Source organism: Tursiops truncatus, chromosome 1 (assembly GCF_011762595.2).
Source record: "Tursiops truncatus isolate mTurTru1 chromosome 1, mTurTru1.mat.Y, whole genome shotgun sequence".
In the NCBI taxonomy this organism is placed as follows: Eukaryota; Metazoa; Chordata; class Mammalia; order Artiodactyla; family Delphinidae; genus Tursiops; species Tursiops truncatus.
Genome location: NC_047034.1, coordinates 88,119,851 through 88,136,254, shown reverse-complemented (window position 1 = coordinate 88,136,254; position 16,404 = coordinate 88,119,851). Strand labels below are relative to the sequence as shown.

Genomic DNA, 16,404 nt, shown 5'->3' with positions numbered 1-16,404 from the left:
AAATTCTCCCTTTGAGAAATGGAAATAACCAGAGTACCTCTCTCACAGGGCTGCTGAGGGGAAGTGTAAACAGACGTACTGCTAAAAAACGTCAGCGGCTATCATTATGACTATGTGATTATCAAATACAATATGCACTCAAAGAGTCTGGAGTTTAATGGTGGAAGCAAATCTACACACAAAAATTAAAATATGGTAAGTGCTGTATTAGGAGCCTAGATGAGGAAAATCTGGGGAAGGCTTTAAGAAGGCGGTATCTGAGCTAAGTATTAAAGGCTAAGTAGGAATTCACCAGGCTTGGGGTCAAGCAGGGAAAGACTTCCAGGAAGAAGCAGCAGCATGCACAGTGGCATGGAGCTGCACAACATGTTTGGAAAATAGCAGAAGCTCAGGTGACCGAGAGCCACCCTGTGTGCAGTTAAGGATGGGAGACAGCCCTTCAGAGTTTGACAGTATGAATAAGCTCTAGCCCTATTACAACATCAAAGTGATCTGAGTGATATTTTCCCCTGCGGAAATAGAGAAGGGAGGACCCCTGGCCATTCCACAGATTATGAGCCATGCAGGAGGAAACACACTGGGTCAGGCTGCAGTTTGCTCAGTCCTGCATTCTCTGTCACCTGCAGTTCAGGAGAATACATTGTGGGAGGACAGGACTGCTATCTGCCTGCCTTCTTTTCCAAATCCACTTCTACCTCCTGTCAGTATCTTTTGCAGGTAACAAGTTCCATAAGATTAGTACCTGTGATGTGAAGCAGTTCCTCTTATTTGCCCTAAGTTACCTTGCTTAGGCTACCTAGGGACTCCCTCGCCCTTGTAAAATCAACTAACCCTGTGCCAGCCAAGAAACTAACCCTTAAGCCTGGATGGTCCTGAACTCTAGGGAGTTCACCTTGATGGCTTCTAAGCCTTGATGGGACATACAGACCATACATACTGATGTCACCTCCTCTCTTGGGACAGATCCACACTCTTTCCGCCTTCAGTCCTGCAGACGACCCCAAACCTAGTACCCTACCTGCTACACCCAGGCTGTCAGGCTGCTTGCTAAAGTCCAGTTTCCTCTGAGCTCCTGTACCACTTTTCTTGGTGTTTCTATCCTATCATCTTCTCTCTCTCTCTTTTTTAATTCTCATCCTCCTTATGTACCTCTCTCCTTCCCACCACTGCCAAGTCAGGATGTCCAGGGGTTGTTGCTGGTTCTGGCCAATAAGTAACTGATGCAATGTTATCTGTCTAATTATTAACAACTCTGGTTCCCTTTCTCTGTGCCTCAATTTCCTTAATAAGAAGCAACAGTACTCCACTCTTGAGGAAGAAGGGAAAGAAAAGGATTTAAAGATTTCTGAACTGTCTTTTGCCTCCTCCAGCACGGGAAATGGCTGATAGGGATCTGAGGGATGCTGATACCAGAGGAAGTCCTCCAGGGAGCAGGGACAGACGGACGGCTGCTTGGTCACAACATAGTCCCGACCATTCTGACAGACGGAAGACTTGCGTAGCCGTAGGTACTGTTCTTTATAGCCTAAAATGCAGCCATCTCCATAATCTCCAGGGTCTGTGGAGTGAGCCAGCCATATGGTATAGTCCTTCTCTTCACCTAAAAGAAAGACAGGCTGTTCAGGAAACTGCATGGGACAGAACCCACCCATGTGAGGCAGCTGCCAGGCAATAGGAAGAACGAGGAGAGGAAAAGTAGGGATGTTTGACTCAACCTATTGCTTCACTTTGGAATTGTAAATGAAAGTTAACATTAGTGGGAGCCTACCAGCAATGGGCTTTTCTTCATGCCAAGGGAGGAGTCTTTGCATCTCACGACCCATTTGAGTTCTAGGAAAAACCTTATTTTTGAAGTGGGGAGCTGGATGGAGAACCTCTAAGGTTCCTTCCAGACTGAGAAGCTTCTGTCTTTAAGTCTTGCACACCTGTGCCCTTGGTCAGCAGGAGCTGTCAGGTAAGCAACCAGATGCTTGCCTTTAGGACAAGACACCAATTAGCCAAAAGCATGGGTTTAATTTCACTGTGGGTTAGTTTGCTTCAAATGAAAGGGGAAACATACTTTCTAGGCTTTTAACTCTTGTAGACTGGCTTTCAAATGAAGACCGTGATGACAGTCAACCTGGCTTAGTGTGTCATATCATCCACTCATGGAAAAATGACTCAAAGGCTGTGGCCTAAAGACTGTGGATTAGGTTTTTATCTTTTGGGATGTGAAGACCAGAACAGGGCCTGTTAAAGAGCAGGGGCTGGGGCTTCCCTGGTGGCGCAGTGGTTGAGAGTCCGCCTGCCAATGCAGGGGACACGGGTTTGTGTCCCGGTCCGGGAAGATCCCACATGCCGCGGAGCGGCTGGGCCCGTGAGCCTCAACCACTGAGCCTGTGCTCCGCAACGGGAGAGGCCGCGACAGTGAGAGGCCCGCGCACCGCGATGAAGAGTGGCCCCCACTCGCCGCCAACTGGTGAAAGCCCTCGCACAGAAACGAAGACCCAACACAGCCAAAAATGAATATAAAATAAATAAATAAAAATTTTTAAAAAAGAGCAGGGGCTTAACAAATCTTTTAATGATGTTAAACTTCAGGGATAACTGTAGAGCTGCCTGCTGAGGGGAAAACTCATAAGCCAGCTCCTTTACAGCCTATTTAGTGAATTTAGATTATAATGACTCTCCGATTTTAAATCATTGAAACATCTTGTAGAAAAGTAAGGTCCAAACTGAGTGCTTCTGCTTCTTGCAGGACTCACTAAAGTAACATGCTGAGGAAACGGGCCCCCAACACAGCCTAATAACAGTCAGGACCAAATTTAACCAGAGCTTCTCGAAACTTAAGTCTTCTATCATATTATGCCAGAAAGCAACTATGGGTCACAGGGAGTCATCACTTTTTCTCCAGTTTTTTTTTTTTATCCTCCATGTTTTCAGTACAATGTCAGCATCTTTGGTACTGGGGGCCTGGGTTTGCTTGTCATTCTTTAGGAACACCTTGCAATGAATATTTTAACTTCTCTGAAGCCATTTTCTGGGCCTTTAACATGCCTTCCAGTTTGAAGTCACAGCATTCTGAAATGGTCAAGCCAAACTCTTTGCATGAAAACTTCCTCACTTCAACATTTTGATAAGTGACACAGTCAGTTAGATGGTCTTTGTAACATACTTTCCTCTACAGTTCTGCTGTAATCAAGTGTGAAAAACCTTGAAGTGTTATGAAATAATTTTAGACAAACAAAAACATGCATTATCCTTACAAGCAGAAAAGACTCTCAGAAAATGCTACAGAGATCTAAAGTACAAAACTATACTCTCCTAGATGTCCACATGTGGCTAGTCGGAATTGAGATTTACCATAAGGGTGAGTGTAGAATATGCACTGGATTTTGAGGCCCTAGTTAGAAGAAAAAGAACGTAACAGATGGCCAAAAAGCACATGAAAAGATGCTCAACATCACAAATTATCAGAGAAATGCAAATCAAAACTACAATGAGGTATCGCCTCACACCGGTCAGACTGGCCATCGCCAAAAAGTCTACAAATAATAAATGCTGGAGAGGGTGTGGAGAAAAGGGAACCCTCCTACACTGTTGGTGGGAATGTAAATTGGTACAGCCACTATGGAGAACAGTATGGAGGTTCCTTAAAAAACTAAAAATAGAACTACCATATGATCCAGCAATCCCACTCCTGGGCAGATATCCAGAGAAAACCATAATCCAAAAAGATACATGCACCCCAATGTTCATTGCAGCACTGTTTACAATAGCCAAGACATGGAAGCAACCTAAATGTCCATCGACATTTAGGAATGGGTAAAGAAGATGTGGTACATATATACAATGGAATATCATTCAGCCATAAAAAGAATGAAATAATGCGATTTGCAGCAACATGGATGGACCTAGAGATTATCGTACTAAGTGAAGTAAGTCAGACAGAGAAAAACAAATATCATATGATATTGCTTGTATGTGGAATCTAAAAAAAAGGTACAAATGAACTTATTTACAAAACAGAAATAGAGTCACAGATGTAGAAAACAAACTTATGGTTACCAGGGCAGAAAGGGGGAGAGGGATAAACTGGGAGATTGGGATTGACATATACATACTACTATATATACAATAGATAACTAATAAGGACCTACGGTATAGCACAGGGAACTCTACTCAATACTCTGTATTGACCTATACGGGAAAAGAATCTAGAAAAGAGTGGACATATGTATGTGTATAACTGATTCACTTTGCTGTACAGCAGAAACTAACACAACATTGTAAATCAACTGTACTCCAATAAAAAAATTAAAATACCTTAAAAAAAGAATGTAAAATGTTTCATTAATAATTTAAAAACATTGCTTACATGTTAAAATGATATTTTGGACATACTGAAATAACTATATTATTAAAATAAATTTTGCCTCTTTTACTTTTATAATGTAGCTAGTTGATAGAATAATTTAAATTATATACGTGGCTCTCATTTTATTTCTCTTGGACAGTGCTAATCCAAAGAGGGAAGTGCTTTTCTGGTACCATCCCTTTGCCTGCTCACCCACATGGAACATCCTTCAGTCCTCTTTCACACACATGATTTTCTTATTCCAGCTAGAAGAAATTAAACTGAATCGGTTATTTAGGGAAATGGGCTCACAAGTTTCTGGTAGAAAAGTTCAAAGGAGACACTCACAGTTCCTTTCAAGGATATCTTTAAAATCGATGGTGTAGGAGACCCACTGGCGAGTCAGGAAAGATTCTGTGAAACCCCAGATGCTGATGTTCATGGACCTAGCTCCAGGTTCTGAAGCCAGGCCAGTAAAGTAGATAGGCTCCCTGGTAAATATGTAGGTTTGCCAGCACTGACCCTCGTCTGTGGAGAACCTGAAACCACAATTAGAGAAAGATCATGAGAGAGGATCAACATTTACGGGAATATCAGGAAACCACCGGCTGTTTGATAACAAATCAGAGAAAAACTCTCATATTTAGGTGATGGCTTACTATTATATTAATTTTTAACACCTATAGTTAACGGGGAAAAGGGATTCACTCAAATATTATGGAAGAAAATGCCTTTATAAAAATTCTTCCAGGGCTTCCCCGGTGGCGCAGTGGTTGAGAGTCCGCCTGCCGATGCAGGGGACGTGGGTTCGTGCCCCGGTCTGGGAAGACCCCACATGCCGCGGAGCGGCTGGGCCCGTGAGCCATGGCCGCTGAGCCTGCGCGTCAGGAGCCTGTGCCCCGCAATGGGAGAGGCCACAGCAGTGAGGGGCCCGCGTACCTCAAAAAGAAAAAAAAAAAAAATTCTTCCAAAGGAAAAAAGGATAGTGACTCATGTAAGAATGGGCTTCCAAGTCAACAAACAGAAATTATATAATAAGAACTTGTACTTAAGGAGTCATTTCCCCTCCAGAGTGCTTAAATGCTCCCATAATATTCTTGTTGGGAGGGAGAGGAGTATTTTTTAAAAGTGACGAGAAGTGTTAGCTAGAGGGAGTCAGAGGAAAAAACAAAGCTATTTAATTTGAGTTGCTCTAAATGCAATCCTTTCAAGCACCTTCCCTACAGCTCTGTAGAATGCACTAATCTGAATCAGGGACTGTAACTTCCCCCCAACAAACTGACAAACATCCCACAGTTGCTCTCTATGCAGATAGTGTGGGTGGAGCTGAGCTCATGCATACTTAATCACATTGATAGGATGGCTGCTGTGCTCGATGGCTACAATGATGCCTCCGGAATCCAGGATGGTGTAATAGTGAGGTCCTTCCAGCATCTTCAGCCAGGAGTAACCTCCATCATCTGAGATGTACACATCTGGGATCATCACTGAGATGGCATCCCCCACGCTACCTACAACACAATCCACCATCTCATCAGCACATATCAGCAATGAAACAGAGAGGATTTACTGTCAAGAGAATAATTCTGAATGAGTTTATTCTGATTATTTCCCATCATGCCTCCTGTAATTGAAAAAAAGGCCACTGACAATTTGGTAAAGGGAGAAGTCATGTTGCTCTCTGATGAGAGTCTATGAAAAACCCACAGTATCATCATCTTGCAAGAAATTCTGTAAAGGATGGTAAAAGCCACGTATGGTGGTTTTCTCACAGGGCTCGACACTGTGACTGAGTTTCAGTGTGCTCAGCCACTTCTTCCTGCGGAAGTGAGGGTGGGCTGCTTACCATGGGCGATGACTATGCCAACAGCGTTAGGCTCTGAGAGTGGGGCCATTGGAACGTTTAGTTTCTGGGAGATGCTGTAGGAAGCGTGAATATGAAGGCTGCACTGTGGAAAGAAAGCAAAGCTTAGATTAAAACCAAAGGTGAAATTTTTTTTCTCATCTCAGAGAGTCTTCTAATAAGGCTTTGAATGTATAAACCCAGACTTCCGTGGGATACTCTTTTTAAAAAAAATTGTGGTAAAAATCACATACCATAAAATTTATCATCTTAACCATTTTTAAGTGTGCAGTTCAGTAGTGTTAAGTACATTCACACTGTTGTGCAGCCATCACCACCATCCATCTCTGGAACTTCTGTGTCCTGCAAAACTGAAACTCTGTGCCTGTTAAACGGTAACTCCCCATCCCCGCTTCCCCCGACGCTGGCAACTACTATGCTACTTTCTGTCTCTATAAGTTTGACTACTCTAGGTACTTCATAGAAGTGAAACCATACGGTGTTTGTCCTTCTGCGACTGGCTTATTTCACTTGGCATAACGTCCTTCCAGTCCACCCATGGTGCAGCATGTGCCAGAATACCCTGCCTTTATAAGACCGAATATTATTCCATTGTGTTTATACACCACATTTTGCTTATTCATTCATCTGTCAATGGACACTTAGATTGCTTCCATCTTTCAGCTATTGTGAATAATGCTGCTTACAAACATGCATGTTCAAATAACTCTTGAGACACTGCTTTCAATTCTTTGGGATATATACCCAGAAGTAGAGCTGCTGGATCATATGGTAGTTCTACACTTAACTTTTTGAAGAACCCTCATATTGTTTTCCATAGCAGCTACACAATTTTCATTCCCACCAGCAGTGCACAAGGGTTCCAATTTCTCCACATCCAAGTCAACACTTACTATTTTTTATTTTTTGGATAGTAGCCATTCTAATGGATCTGAGGTGATCTCTCGCAAATCAAAAGTTTTGATTTGCATTTCCCTAATAATTTCCCTAATAATTGGTGGTATTGAGCATCTTTTCATGTGCTTACTGGCCATTTGTATATTTTCTTTAGAGAAATGTTTATTCAAGTCCTTTGCCCATTTTTAATGTGGGTTATTTGTTTTTTTGTTATTGAGTTATAGGCTCAGTGGGATATTCTTGATTCTGAAATGCATTAGTATATTTGGGAAAAAACTATGCAATTATTTTCGCATGTGTAATCTGTCTTAGTTTACTTTATTCCTGCACTACACCAAAGCCTCTGATCAATATTTAAAGTATGATTCCACACAAATAAACTTGATGAACGCCTGACATACTTCAGATGCTGTACAAGATGTGGCGGTGATTTGAATAAGACCCAGTCCTGTCTTTAAGAAATATTTCTCAGAAACTAGTTGAGGTATAAAGCAGGATGAAAATCAGTGCTTTACAAGAGGTTCAAATTGGTTAAAATGTTAATATTATGCCATGTATATTTTACTGCAATAAAAAAAAGCTTCAAGCAAACTGCTAATGAAACGAAGAGCAATGATTAGTTCTAACTGAAGATGGGCACTAAGGATGGTTAGGATTTCCATTAACCCTAATGAACTGGGGGTAGGGGAGACAGGTACAACTTCCCCAGGAATAACGTGGGCAAGAGGCAGCTACATGCAGGGTGTTCCGGGAGCAGAAGTTACAAGGGGCGTGCCAGTGATAAAATGGGCAATGACAGTGAAAAGGCAGAAGATATCCTGACAGGGGAGGAGGGGACCTTCATTCGCCAGATCACAGGCAAAGGGGAACCACAAAGAGTGTTGGGGAGGGAGAGACACAGCAGCGTGAGGGCTTCAAGGTAAGTAAAGAGGCCACTGTACCTGCTCAGGCTTAAGGTGAGAAGGGCAGGTGCAGGGCAAGGCCAGGGCGGAGGGATGGAAAAAGGGGAGCAGGATAGGGAGAGACACTCCACAGCACTCATGAATACAGAGAAGTGAGAGGGTGTGACGGGGGTGGTGTACCAGAAAGCCCAGCTGGGAGAGCAGAGTGCATATCAGCCACAGGTACTCTGAGGAGAGCTTGGAATTACCAACACTGTCACTTTTGAAGAAAACTCCCAGGGTTCCACTAAGCTCCTCTCAAATTCTGTAAAAGTCAGACATAAAGCTGGTTTTTTGTTTGTTTTTCCTTTTTTTCTTGGCTGTCAAGACCTGTCAATCATGAAACCTGGGATCTCCTGGAGCAATGCGTTTGTATTTCTAGCTCTTGGTCTCTCCTCAGAGGGCTCATCTCCTGCTTCCACATGCCACACCGGGTCACCACCCATACCCACCGGCCACGTGGAGCTTTGGCAGAGGGGAAGAGACACCAAGTTCTCCTTCATTTGTTTCTGGCCAGTACAGCTTTGCACTGCTCATGAATGGCTGGTCTATGGCTTTCTGTAGAATTCCTGAAGTTTCATAGCTGCCATCATGACTCCTAACTAATCACCGGCCCATCTGTCCACTATGTTTTCATTCAGCAGTTTAGTACAACACAAATTGTTAGCCTTCAATTTTGTTTTTCGTTAAAGACAAATAAGCCATAATATTTTGGTCTTTCTTTGCCGTTCCTAATTCCTACATCCTAGTTAATTTCAACCCCTCATTTCCAAATTTTCCACCTTTATCTGTAGACCCTCATCAAGTACAAAACTTCATTATTCAAAAGGCTAGCACTAATAAGAGCAGAACAGAATGGCTGCTTTGCTCCAAATACATATGACAGTTGGAGTAAAACAAACCTCGTTCTTATTTTTTGCAGTAGCATCGCATTCACTGTTCTCAGGCTTCCTCAGGTGCTTCCACCTTCCTCCTTGGTCAAAAGTGATCATAGTCTGGATAGAATTATCTGAATAGGAAAAGGATGATATTGAGCCTGATACACTGGAAGCACACCCTATTAAATTCAGTTTATCATTGCATAACTCTCTCCTAACAGAGACTACATAACACCGCTAGAACTCTGGAGTCCCACATGCTTGTTACATCCAGTGAAATGGCTCAGTGCTGGTGAGTATGATATTTGAAAGAGGCTTCCCACCTGAACAGGATCCAACTGATCCCAGAAATCATCTACACTGATGCTCTTATAAAAAGATACCTTTATCTCCTTACCAGCACTAACAGGCTGACATCTATTCTTCCTCCTTGTTTGCTTGCCTTGGAAGTAAAATCTACAGTGCGAAGGCATTCTAATCGTGACTCAGACAAGGCCATGATACGGGGCTTGTTTCAGTGAATCTCAAGATTTGAATGTATCTGCATAAGTCTCAGTTAATAATTCCTAATTTTGTCTCTCTGCCACTCCATATCCTATCCCTCTTTTACCTTTTCCTTTTTTTTCTTCATGTGTCTTCCCCATTCTCTATTCTTAATGATATAAACTGTTGCAGGTTTAAATTCAAAGATATTATGCTTTGAGTTTCTCAAGGAGAATCAAAAAAGAAAGCAAATAAGGTAAATTTCATTTATTTAATAGATGTTTTATTGCCTGTCCACTATGTGAAAATTGCTGTAAGGCTTTGGGAATATATCAGTGAACAAATCAGGAAAAAAAACTTTGTGAAATATATATTCTAGTAGGGTGAGGCAGACAAACACTAGACATTGTACATAGGTAAATCAGATAGTACGTTAGAAAATAAGTGCTGTGGAAAAGACTTGCACAGCTTGAGGGGGACTGAGAGTGTACGTGTGTAGGGGCAGGCAGACTGACATTTAAAATAGGATAGTCAGGGCAGGTCTCATCAGAAAGTAACACGACCAAAGGCTGGGAGGAGGAAAGCGTCAGCCTTGCAGATATCTGGGGAAAGAGAGAGAGCAGTCAGTGCAAATCTCTCAGCCACGAGTGTGTGATTCTGGTGTGTTTAAGGACTGGCAAAGGGCTGGAGTGACTACAGGAGAGTGAGCAAAGCAGAGAGGAGCTAGAAGTGAGGTCAGGGAGGAACTAGGGTGTCAGTATCACTTGGACTTTGCAGGGTCTTCACAAAGTGAAAACAAACATCCCCCACCTCCTTCCAAAAAGTGAATACATAAATAAACAAAACCTAAACAAATCTTTGTACTTTAGAGTAATGTGTTTACTTGTGCAACTGGGCCACAGTAAAGGGAAGGTCTGAGAACCAGTGAAGAGAACGCCAAGAGGAATCTCGGCTGGCTATCACTCCGCCCTCCACAAGGCGAAAAGCATAAGTGGTCTAAACTCCTTCCTGTAGGCCTGAACCTCCCAACACAGAAGACTTATTTTATAAACAATGTAGAACCCCCCAAATCTTTCTTTCTGCCTGCTGCTGTTTTGCTCTTTCTTAGTTCTATTTACCATAACTTATTTAAAATAGAGAGCCAGAATTTACATGGATAGCCCTGTTGACTAGGCAAGCAACATTACTGGGGAGGATAGGATCCTCAGTTTCCCCAAAAGCCTCCACTCCCAACATGTTCAGCTGAAGGAGAGCTGTGCCGAGACCCACCTTCTGAGAGCACACTTGTCATGTAGACCCCACGGAGGGAGGTCACGTTTGTAAAGTCTGTCTCGCCACCTGTGGTTGTGTAGAGGTGTCGGTCCAAGGACTTGGAATAGACAATGCCTCGATCGTCCGAGGTAAATATAGTGCCAAATCCGGTATCTGGAATAGGCAAACAAACAAAAACACTAAGTCTTGGGAGTGAACAGAGAGAAAACAATAGTCTAGTCATACACATGACACATGACTGACTGACTGCACACATCAGCCAACTCTCTCCCCTCATGATGTACACGCAGACCTGAGAGTCAATCAAGGTTTGATACTCAAGATCTTCATGGCCATCTTTAATTCTAGTACCCAGCTTAGTGCCTGAAATATAGCAGATGCTGAATTTGTTGAATAAATTAATCAGATGTTACAGAAAAGCTCTTCTCAGTTATACTCTGGTGGCAGAGGCACTGTATTTAGCTTCATATCTTACACATCTTTTAAAATCTTTACACTCTAAAATAATGCTTCTCAAACTGTGGTGAAGGATCAATTTTAAGATTTCACTTATGTCACAAACTGATGCTTCTGTAAATATAACAAAAATTTATCACTAGAAAAATGAAATACAAAAGAAAGAAAAAATATAATCCTTAATTTTTTTTTTATTATTAGAGTCAACAGATACAAAATTTCTTTGTCAAAGGGCTGTAAGAGTTTCTAAATGCTCGCTCTTGCTTTCCATACATATTTGGTAATAAAGAATTTGCAAATCAGTACCAGTCCTCCGACCATTCTTTGAGCAGCACTGCTCTAGAACACCTGGACATACTATACAAACCGCCTTAGAGGCTCAAAGCAAGTGGCCTTTTTAACAGAGGCTACATATCATCTCTAAGACACAGTATTCAGTAGGCCAGTAATAAATTCCTAGGGGTAAAAGGAAAAATTGACACGTAAGAAGGAAAGCTACTAAAATAGGGTTCAGAGCTTAAATCTCTGTGCTTCAAGGGTGAGCCACTGCACAGCTCTTACCTCCAGGTTCGTCTACATGCATGAACACCATGTCATCATTAGCTGCTAGAATAGAATAGAATTGTTCCTGCCCCACAGAGGGGAGCTGGGCCATGCTCCATGTGTCCCCTTGATCTGTTGACACATGAATCCTTCTTGTTGTATCCTGGAACAAATGCCAATATTTATCTTTTAAATTCTCTACCAAGATGCCATGTGCAGTGACACGAAGAGATACATTATTAATTATATGTATCATTATCCATTTCCTCACTGGGTACAACTCTTAAAAATGAAAGGTCCTAGTACCAATTACCAAAGCTATTTCTAACCTCTTGCAAGATCCAGGCACTGGAACAATCCATCCTACTGTAAGTAAGGTTATCCTGGTTTCCTCTTTGGCTTCTTCATTCTGGTGTGGCCCCCTAAGATATTAACCTCCCAACTTCTGACACGCCAATTTCCTTCAATAGAGATTAGGGTTTGTCGGGACCATCATTAGTTTGGCTCTATAGCCATTCGCATATGCTTGCTCAGATAATTCTTTTTATTTTTTAATTGATTAATTAATTAATTTTTGGCTGCATTGGGTCCTCGTTGCTGCACGCGGGCTTTCTTTAGTTACGGTGAGCGGGGGCTACTCTTCGTTGTGGTGCGCAGGCTTCTCACTGCAGCGGCTTCTCTTGTTGTGGAGCACGGGCTCTAGGAGCGTGGACTTCAGTAGTTGTGGCACGCAGGCTCAGTAGTTGTGGCTTGCGGGCTCTAGAGCGCAGGCTCAGTAGTTGTGGCTCACGGGCTTAGTTGCTCCGTGGCATGTGGGATCTTCCTGGACAAGGGCTCGAACCCGTGTCCCGTGCATTGGCAGGCGGATTCTTAACCACTGCACCAGCAGGGAAGCCCTCAGATAATTCTTAAAATGATGACTGCTGCATAGAAGTTTGGTCCCTTTGAGACAGTCCTGGCATAATCCAAAGAATTAGATAATTAAGGGTCTAGAAAATGGAGATGAAACGCAGGCTTGGGAGATCATGAGGGAAGTCAAAATGTGACATGTCTCCTCTTTTTTTTTTTTTTTTAACATCTTTATTGGAGTATAATTGCTTTACAATGGTGTGTTCGTTTCTGCTGTATAACAAAGTGAGTCAGCTATACATGACATGTCTCCTCTTTAAGGAAGGCTCTCCGAACAGCCATGATGGAGGGAACATGCCAGCCTGGGAAGAGGCCAAGGAGAGTCAGAAATTAATATAATGAAGCTGATTAGGGAGTATTTAGCTGTTAAAAGGAGTCTGTTGAGGAGGCAATTAACACATACTGTCTGATAAATAGTTTAAAATAGCTTCTAGACACAGTTTAGCCAGGGCACAAGAATTAGTCCCAGAGCCTCCTTATGTTAAATACTCTTCAGTGACAAGTACATTTAACTTATTTTTGTAACTCACATCTTAGATGTTTACTGTGAATCTTACTGTCACTGTTACAGGTAGAAACTAGAGTTCAAAAGCACACAGCAGAATTTTAATTTTGTAACAGTACAGTGTATAGGCGACTACCTCTGGAATTAGACAGTCTGGTTTCCACCAGGGTTCCACCTCTGGGTGACCCTAGACAAGTTACTCAATTTCCTCAAATAAAAACCGAGATAACAGTATGAACTTATAGGGTTGTGGGGAGGATTATTATGAAAGTGCTCCAGGGCGTGATCTGTAGTTACTATGTCTACTTCCCCATCTCCAGTTCTCTCTGAACCCACTCCAATCAGCCTTTTAACTTCAGTACTCCAAGGAAACTGCTTTCATCGAGGTCACCAACAACCTATACTTTTCCAACTCCAGTGGATAATTCTCAGAACTCATCTAACTACACATTTCAGCTGAGTTTAACACAGCTGACCACTTCTTCCTCCTTGAAACATTTCTTTCAGTTGGCTTTCATGACATCACCTGTCTTGTTTCCCCCACCTCACTGGTCCCTCCCTCGAAGTCCTCTTTGCTGACTTGAACAGTCTCTTTCCAACCTTTCCCTGATGGGGTGATTCAGGGCACCAGGTGCTCAGCCCTCCCACCTCTTCTCGACTGACTCATTCCTCCACAAGATACCATCTAGTCACATGGCCAGATGAGATTATACCATATGATTACACCATATAATTTTGGAAGATTCATATACCCAAGTGTTTACTTGACATTTCCACCTAGATACCTAATAGGCATCTCGCATCCAAAGCTGAATTCTTGATTTTCTTCCCACACACTTGCTTCTCCTGCAGTCTTTGCCATCTCAGTAAATGGCACCACCATTCACCCAGTTGCTCAAGCCAAAGACTCTAAAGTTATCCTTGGTTCATCTTATTCTCTCACAATCCGCATCTCATCCATCGGCAAACACTATTGGCGATACATTTAAAAATATATCCACAATCTTACCATGTCTCCCCTCATCCACTGTTAACAGCCTGGTCCAACGTACCATCTCTCTCACTGCTGCTCCTGCTGCTTCCATTCCTGCCCCATGAGGCTATTCTACACACACCTATTCTGTCAGAAGAGACAGCCAGTTACGCCATTCCCCTGCTGGCAACCTTTTCACAGCTTCGCAACACGTGAAGAATGGAAGCCAAGGTCTTAATCACAACCTACAGAGGCCCTGTGCGATCTGGCCACTGGCTGCCCATCTCTGGACCACCCTTCCCTATGCTCCAGCCATGCTGCTCTTCTCACTTTTCTTCAGTATTCCAAGCGTACTCCAGCCTGAGGGTCTTTGCACTCACTGATTCCTCAGCCTAGATGTCCATGCGGCTGTGCTCTCACTTCAGTCAGGTCTCAGAGAGCCCATCCAAACCACCCTATCTAAAACAGTGCTGCTCCGCGACTTCCCTGGTGGTCCAGTGGTTAAGAATCCACCTTCCAATGCAGGGGATGCGGGTTCGATCCCCGGTCGGGGAACTAAGATCCCACAGGCGGCGGGTCAACTAAGCCTGTGCGCCGCAACTACTGAGCCCGTGTGCTGCAAACTACAGAGCCCACATGCACTAGAGCCCGCACGCCACAACTAGAGAGAAGCCTGTGCACCACAGTGTAGATCCCACGCAACGAGATAAATACATAAACAAACAAACAAATAAATAAAACAGCGCTGCTCCAATTCCCGCCTCTTTCTATGTATTCACTCTGCTTTAGGTTTCTTCACAGCTTTAATCATTACCTGATATTATATCATATTGATCAGTTTAGTATCTATCTCCCTACTTGAATAGAAACTCTGAGAGCAGGACATTTATCTGTTTTGTTCACTGCTATATTCCCAGAACCTATATACCTAGCATATAGCAGGTACTCAATTAATGTTACATATTTCCATTATCTTTATTGAATAATAAAGGCAAGTAGATTGCTTTTATCAGAATCCATGTCTGAGTAAAGCCCAAACACTGGGTCTACATATCGCAAAACAGATACCAGAATTCAGTTGGTGACACAGGCCAAAGCACAGAGGATCCCAGAAGAGTCAATCAGCCTCTATAAAAAGAACCACCTCCAAATCTTACGGTGATATTAACTATGCAAAGGGCAAGTAACTCCATCAGTACCTGTAGTGAAAGCTACCTATTTGAGGCATAATTTATTAAATATTGCAAGAGGCAAGAAACTCCATCAGTACATGTCGTCAAAGCTATCTATTTGAGGCATATTTACAGAAACATCAGAACCCACAGAGAAGAGGCAAACACCCACCTTATCAGCCATCACAGAGGCAAAAAGGAAACGTCCCCCAAGACCAAATGAATAGATTTTCACACCAATGGTTTTGAAGCTTTTTCCCAAGTCTGAAGTTCTCCGTAATTCCAGTGCCCCAAGGTCAGCTTCTTAAACAAGACAAAATATTAATTAAAATTTCACTTACTTGTGAGCCTCTAGTTCAAAACAATTGTTTTAGAATTGTTCTTAGTTTTATAGCAAAAGAATTTTTAATCTTATGCATGTTAATCAGGTAACAATATAAAAGGATACAGAATTAGACACAGGAAATTCACAGTTGGGTGTTATCTTTATACATGTGAGGTTTTATATTGGACAGAAAGACAGTTTACTTAATTCCAGTACAGTGTTGCATAAAAACACCACAGCATCCTGCTTTACTTTCTTCACAACACAGTTTGCAATTATCTTATTGTATTTTAAGTTGTCTTGTTTGAGTTTCGGTTTTCCTGTTGATCATCCAACATCCCTACTTGAACTGAGGCTCCGTAAGAGCAGGCCTTGGGTGTCTCGTTCTCGCCGTCCTGAGAATGGTGTTTAGCATACTACTGCAGGTGCTCAAATGAATGGATAAACGAAATGAGTCCGCTGAATGAATAAATGAAAGATTACGCTTTCAGCTTTGAAACTGTGCCGCTGATTGGAAAGCCAGCGGCTTCCACCTACACAAACACAATCCATGTTCTTTGGCAGAAATCACTATGCATTTCAATTTGTTGTTTGTAGCCTCATATTTACTTTATGTAAATACACTGCTAAAATTAAGTATACTGTCTCTGTGTATAGCCTTCATTTTTTATTTGATCGAGGCAGAGTATAGTACTTGGTTGTTTGTACTTTCAAGATTTTAAAAATCACTAACAGCTAGCTATCTTTAGCTATCAAAATAACAAGAGAATGGAAACATCTTTGATGCTTCTACCTCTTACAACCCAGAATATTCTACCATGAATGGACACCAGGACACTCTTTTCTGGGA

The 16,404-nt window shown here is 42.4% G+C and overlaps 1 protein-coding gene across 5 annotated transcripts in view; it reads right to left on the bottom strand.

Annotated features, from left to right (window-relative positions):
• The window catches only part of SORT1 (sortilin 1), a 73,659-nt gene that overhangs the window by 9,775 nt on the left and 47,480 nt on the right, over positions 1–16,404 (bottom strand). For 3 of the 5 annotated variants that reach the window (XM_019919465.3, XM_019919468.2, XM_033862492.2), the window contains 8 exons: positions 15,402–15,532; positions 11,689–11,833; positions 10,669–10,824; positions 8,941–9,047; positions 6,183–6,285; positions 5,679–5,847; positions 4,685–4,875; positions 1,411–1,600 (listed from right to left, as the gene is read on the bottom strand). In XM_019919465.3, coding sequence (XP_019775024.2) covers positions 1,411–1,600; positions 4,685–4,875; positions 5,679–5,847; positions 6,183–6,285; positions 8,941–9,047; positions 10,669–10,824; positions 11,689–11,833; positions 15,402–15,532 — 1,192 coding nt within the window. The remainder of the gene's footprint in view (positions 1–1,410; positions 1,601–4,684; positions 4,876–5,678; positions 5,848–6,182; positions 6,286–8,940; positions 9,048–10,668; positions 10,825–11,688; positions 11,834–15,401; positions 15,533–16,404) is intronic. The other 2 variants (XM_019919466.3, XM_019919469.3) reach the window with 1 other exon arrangement.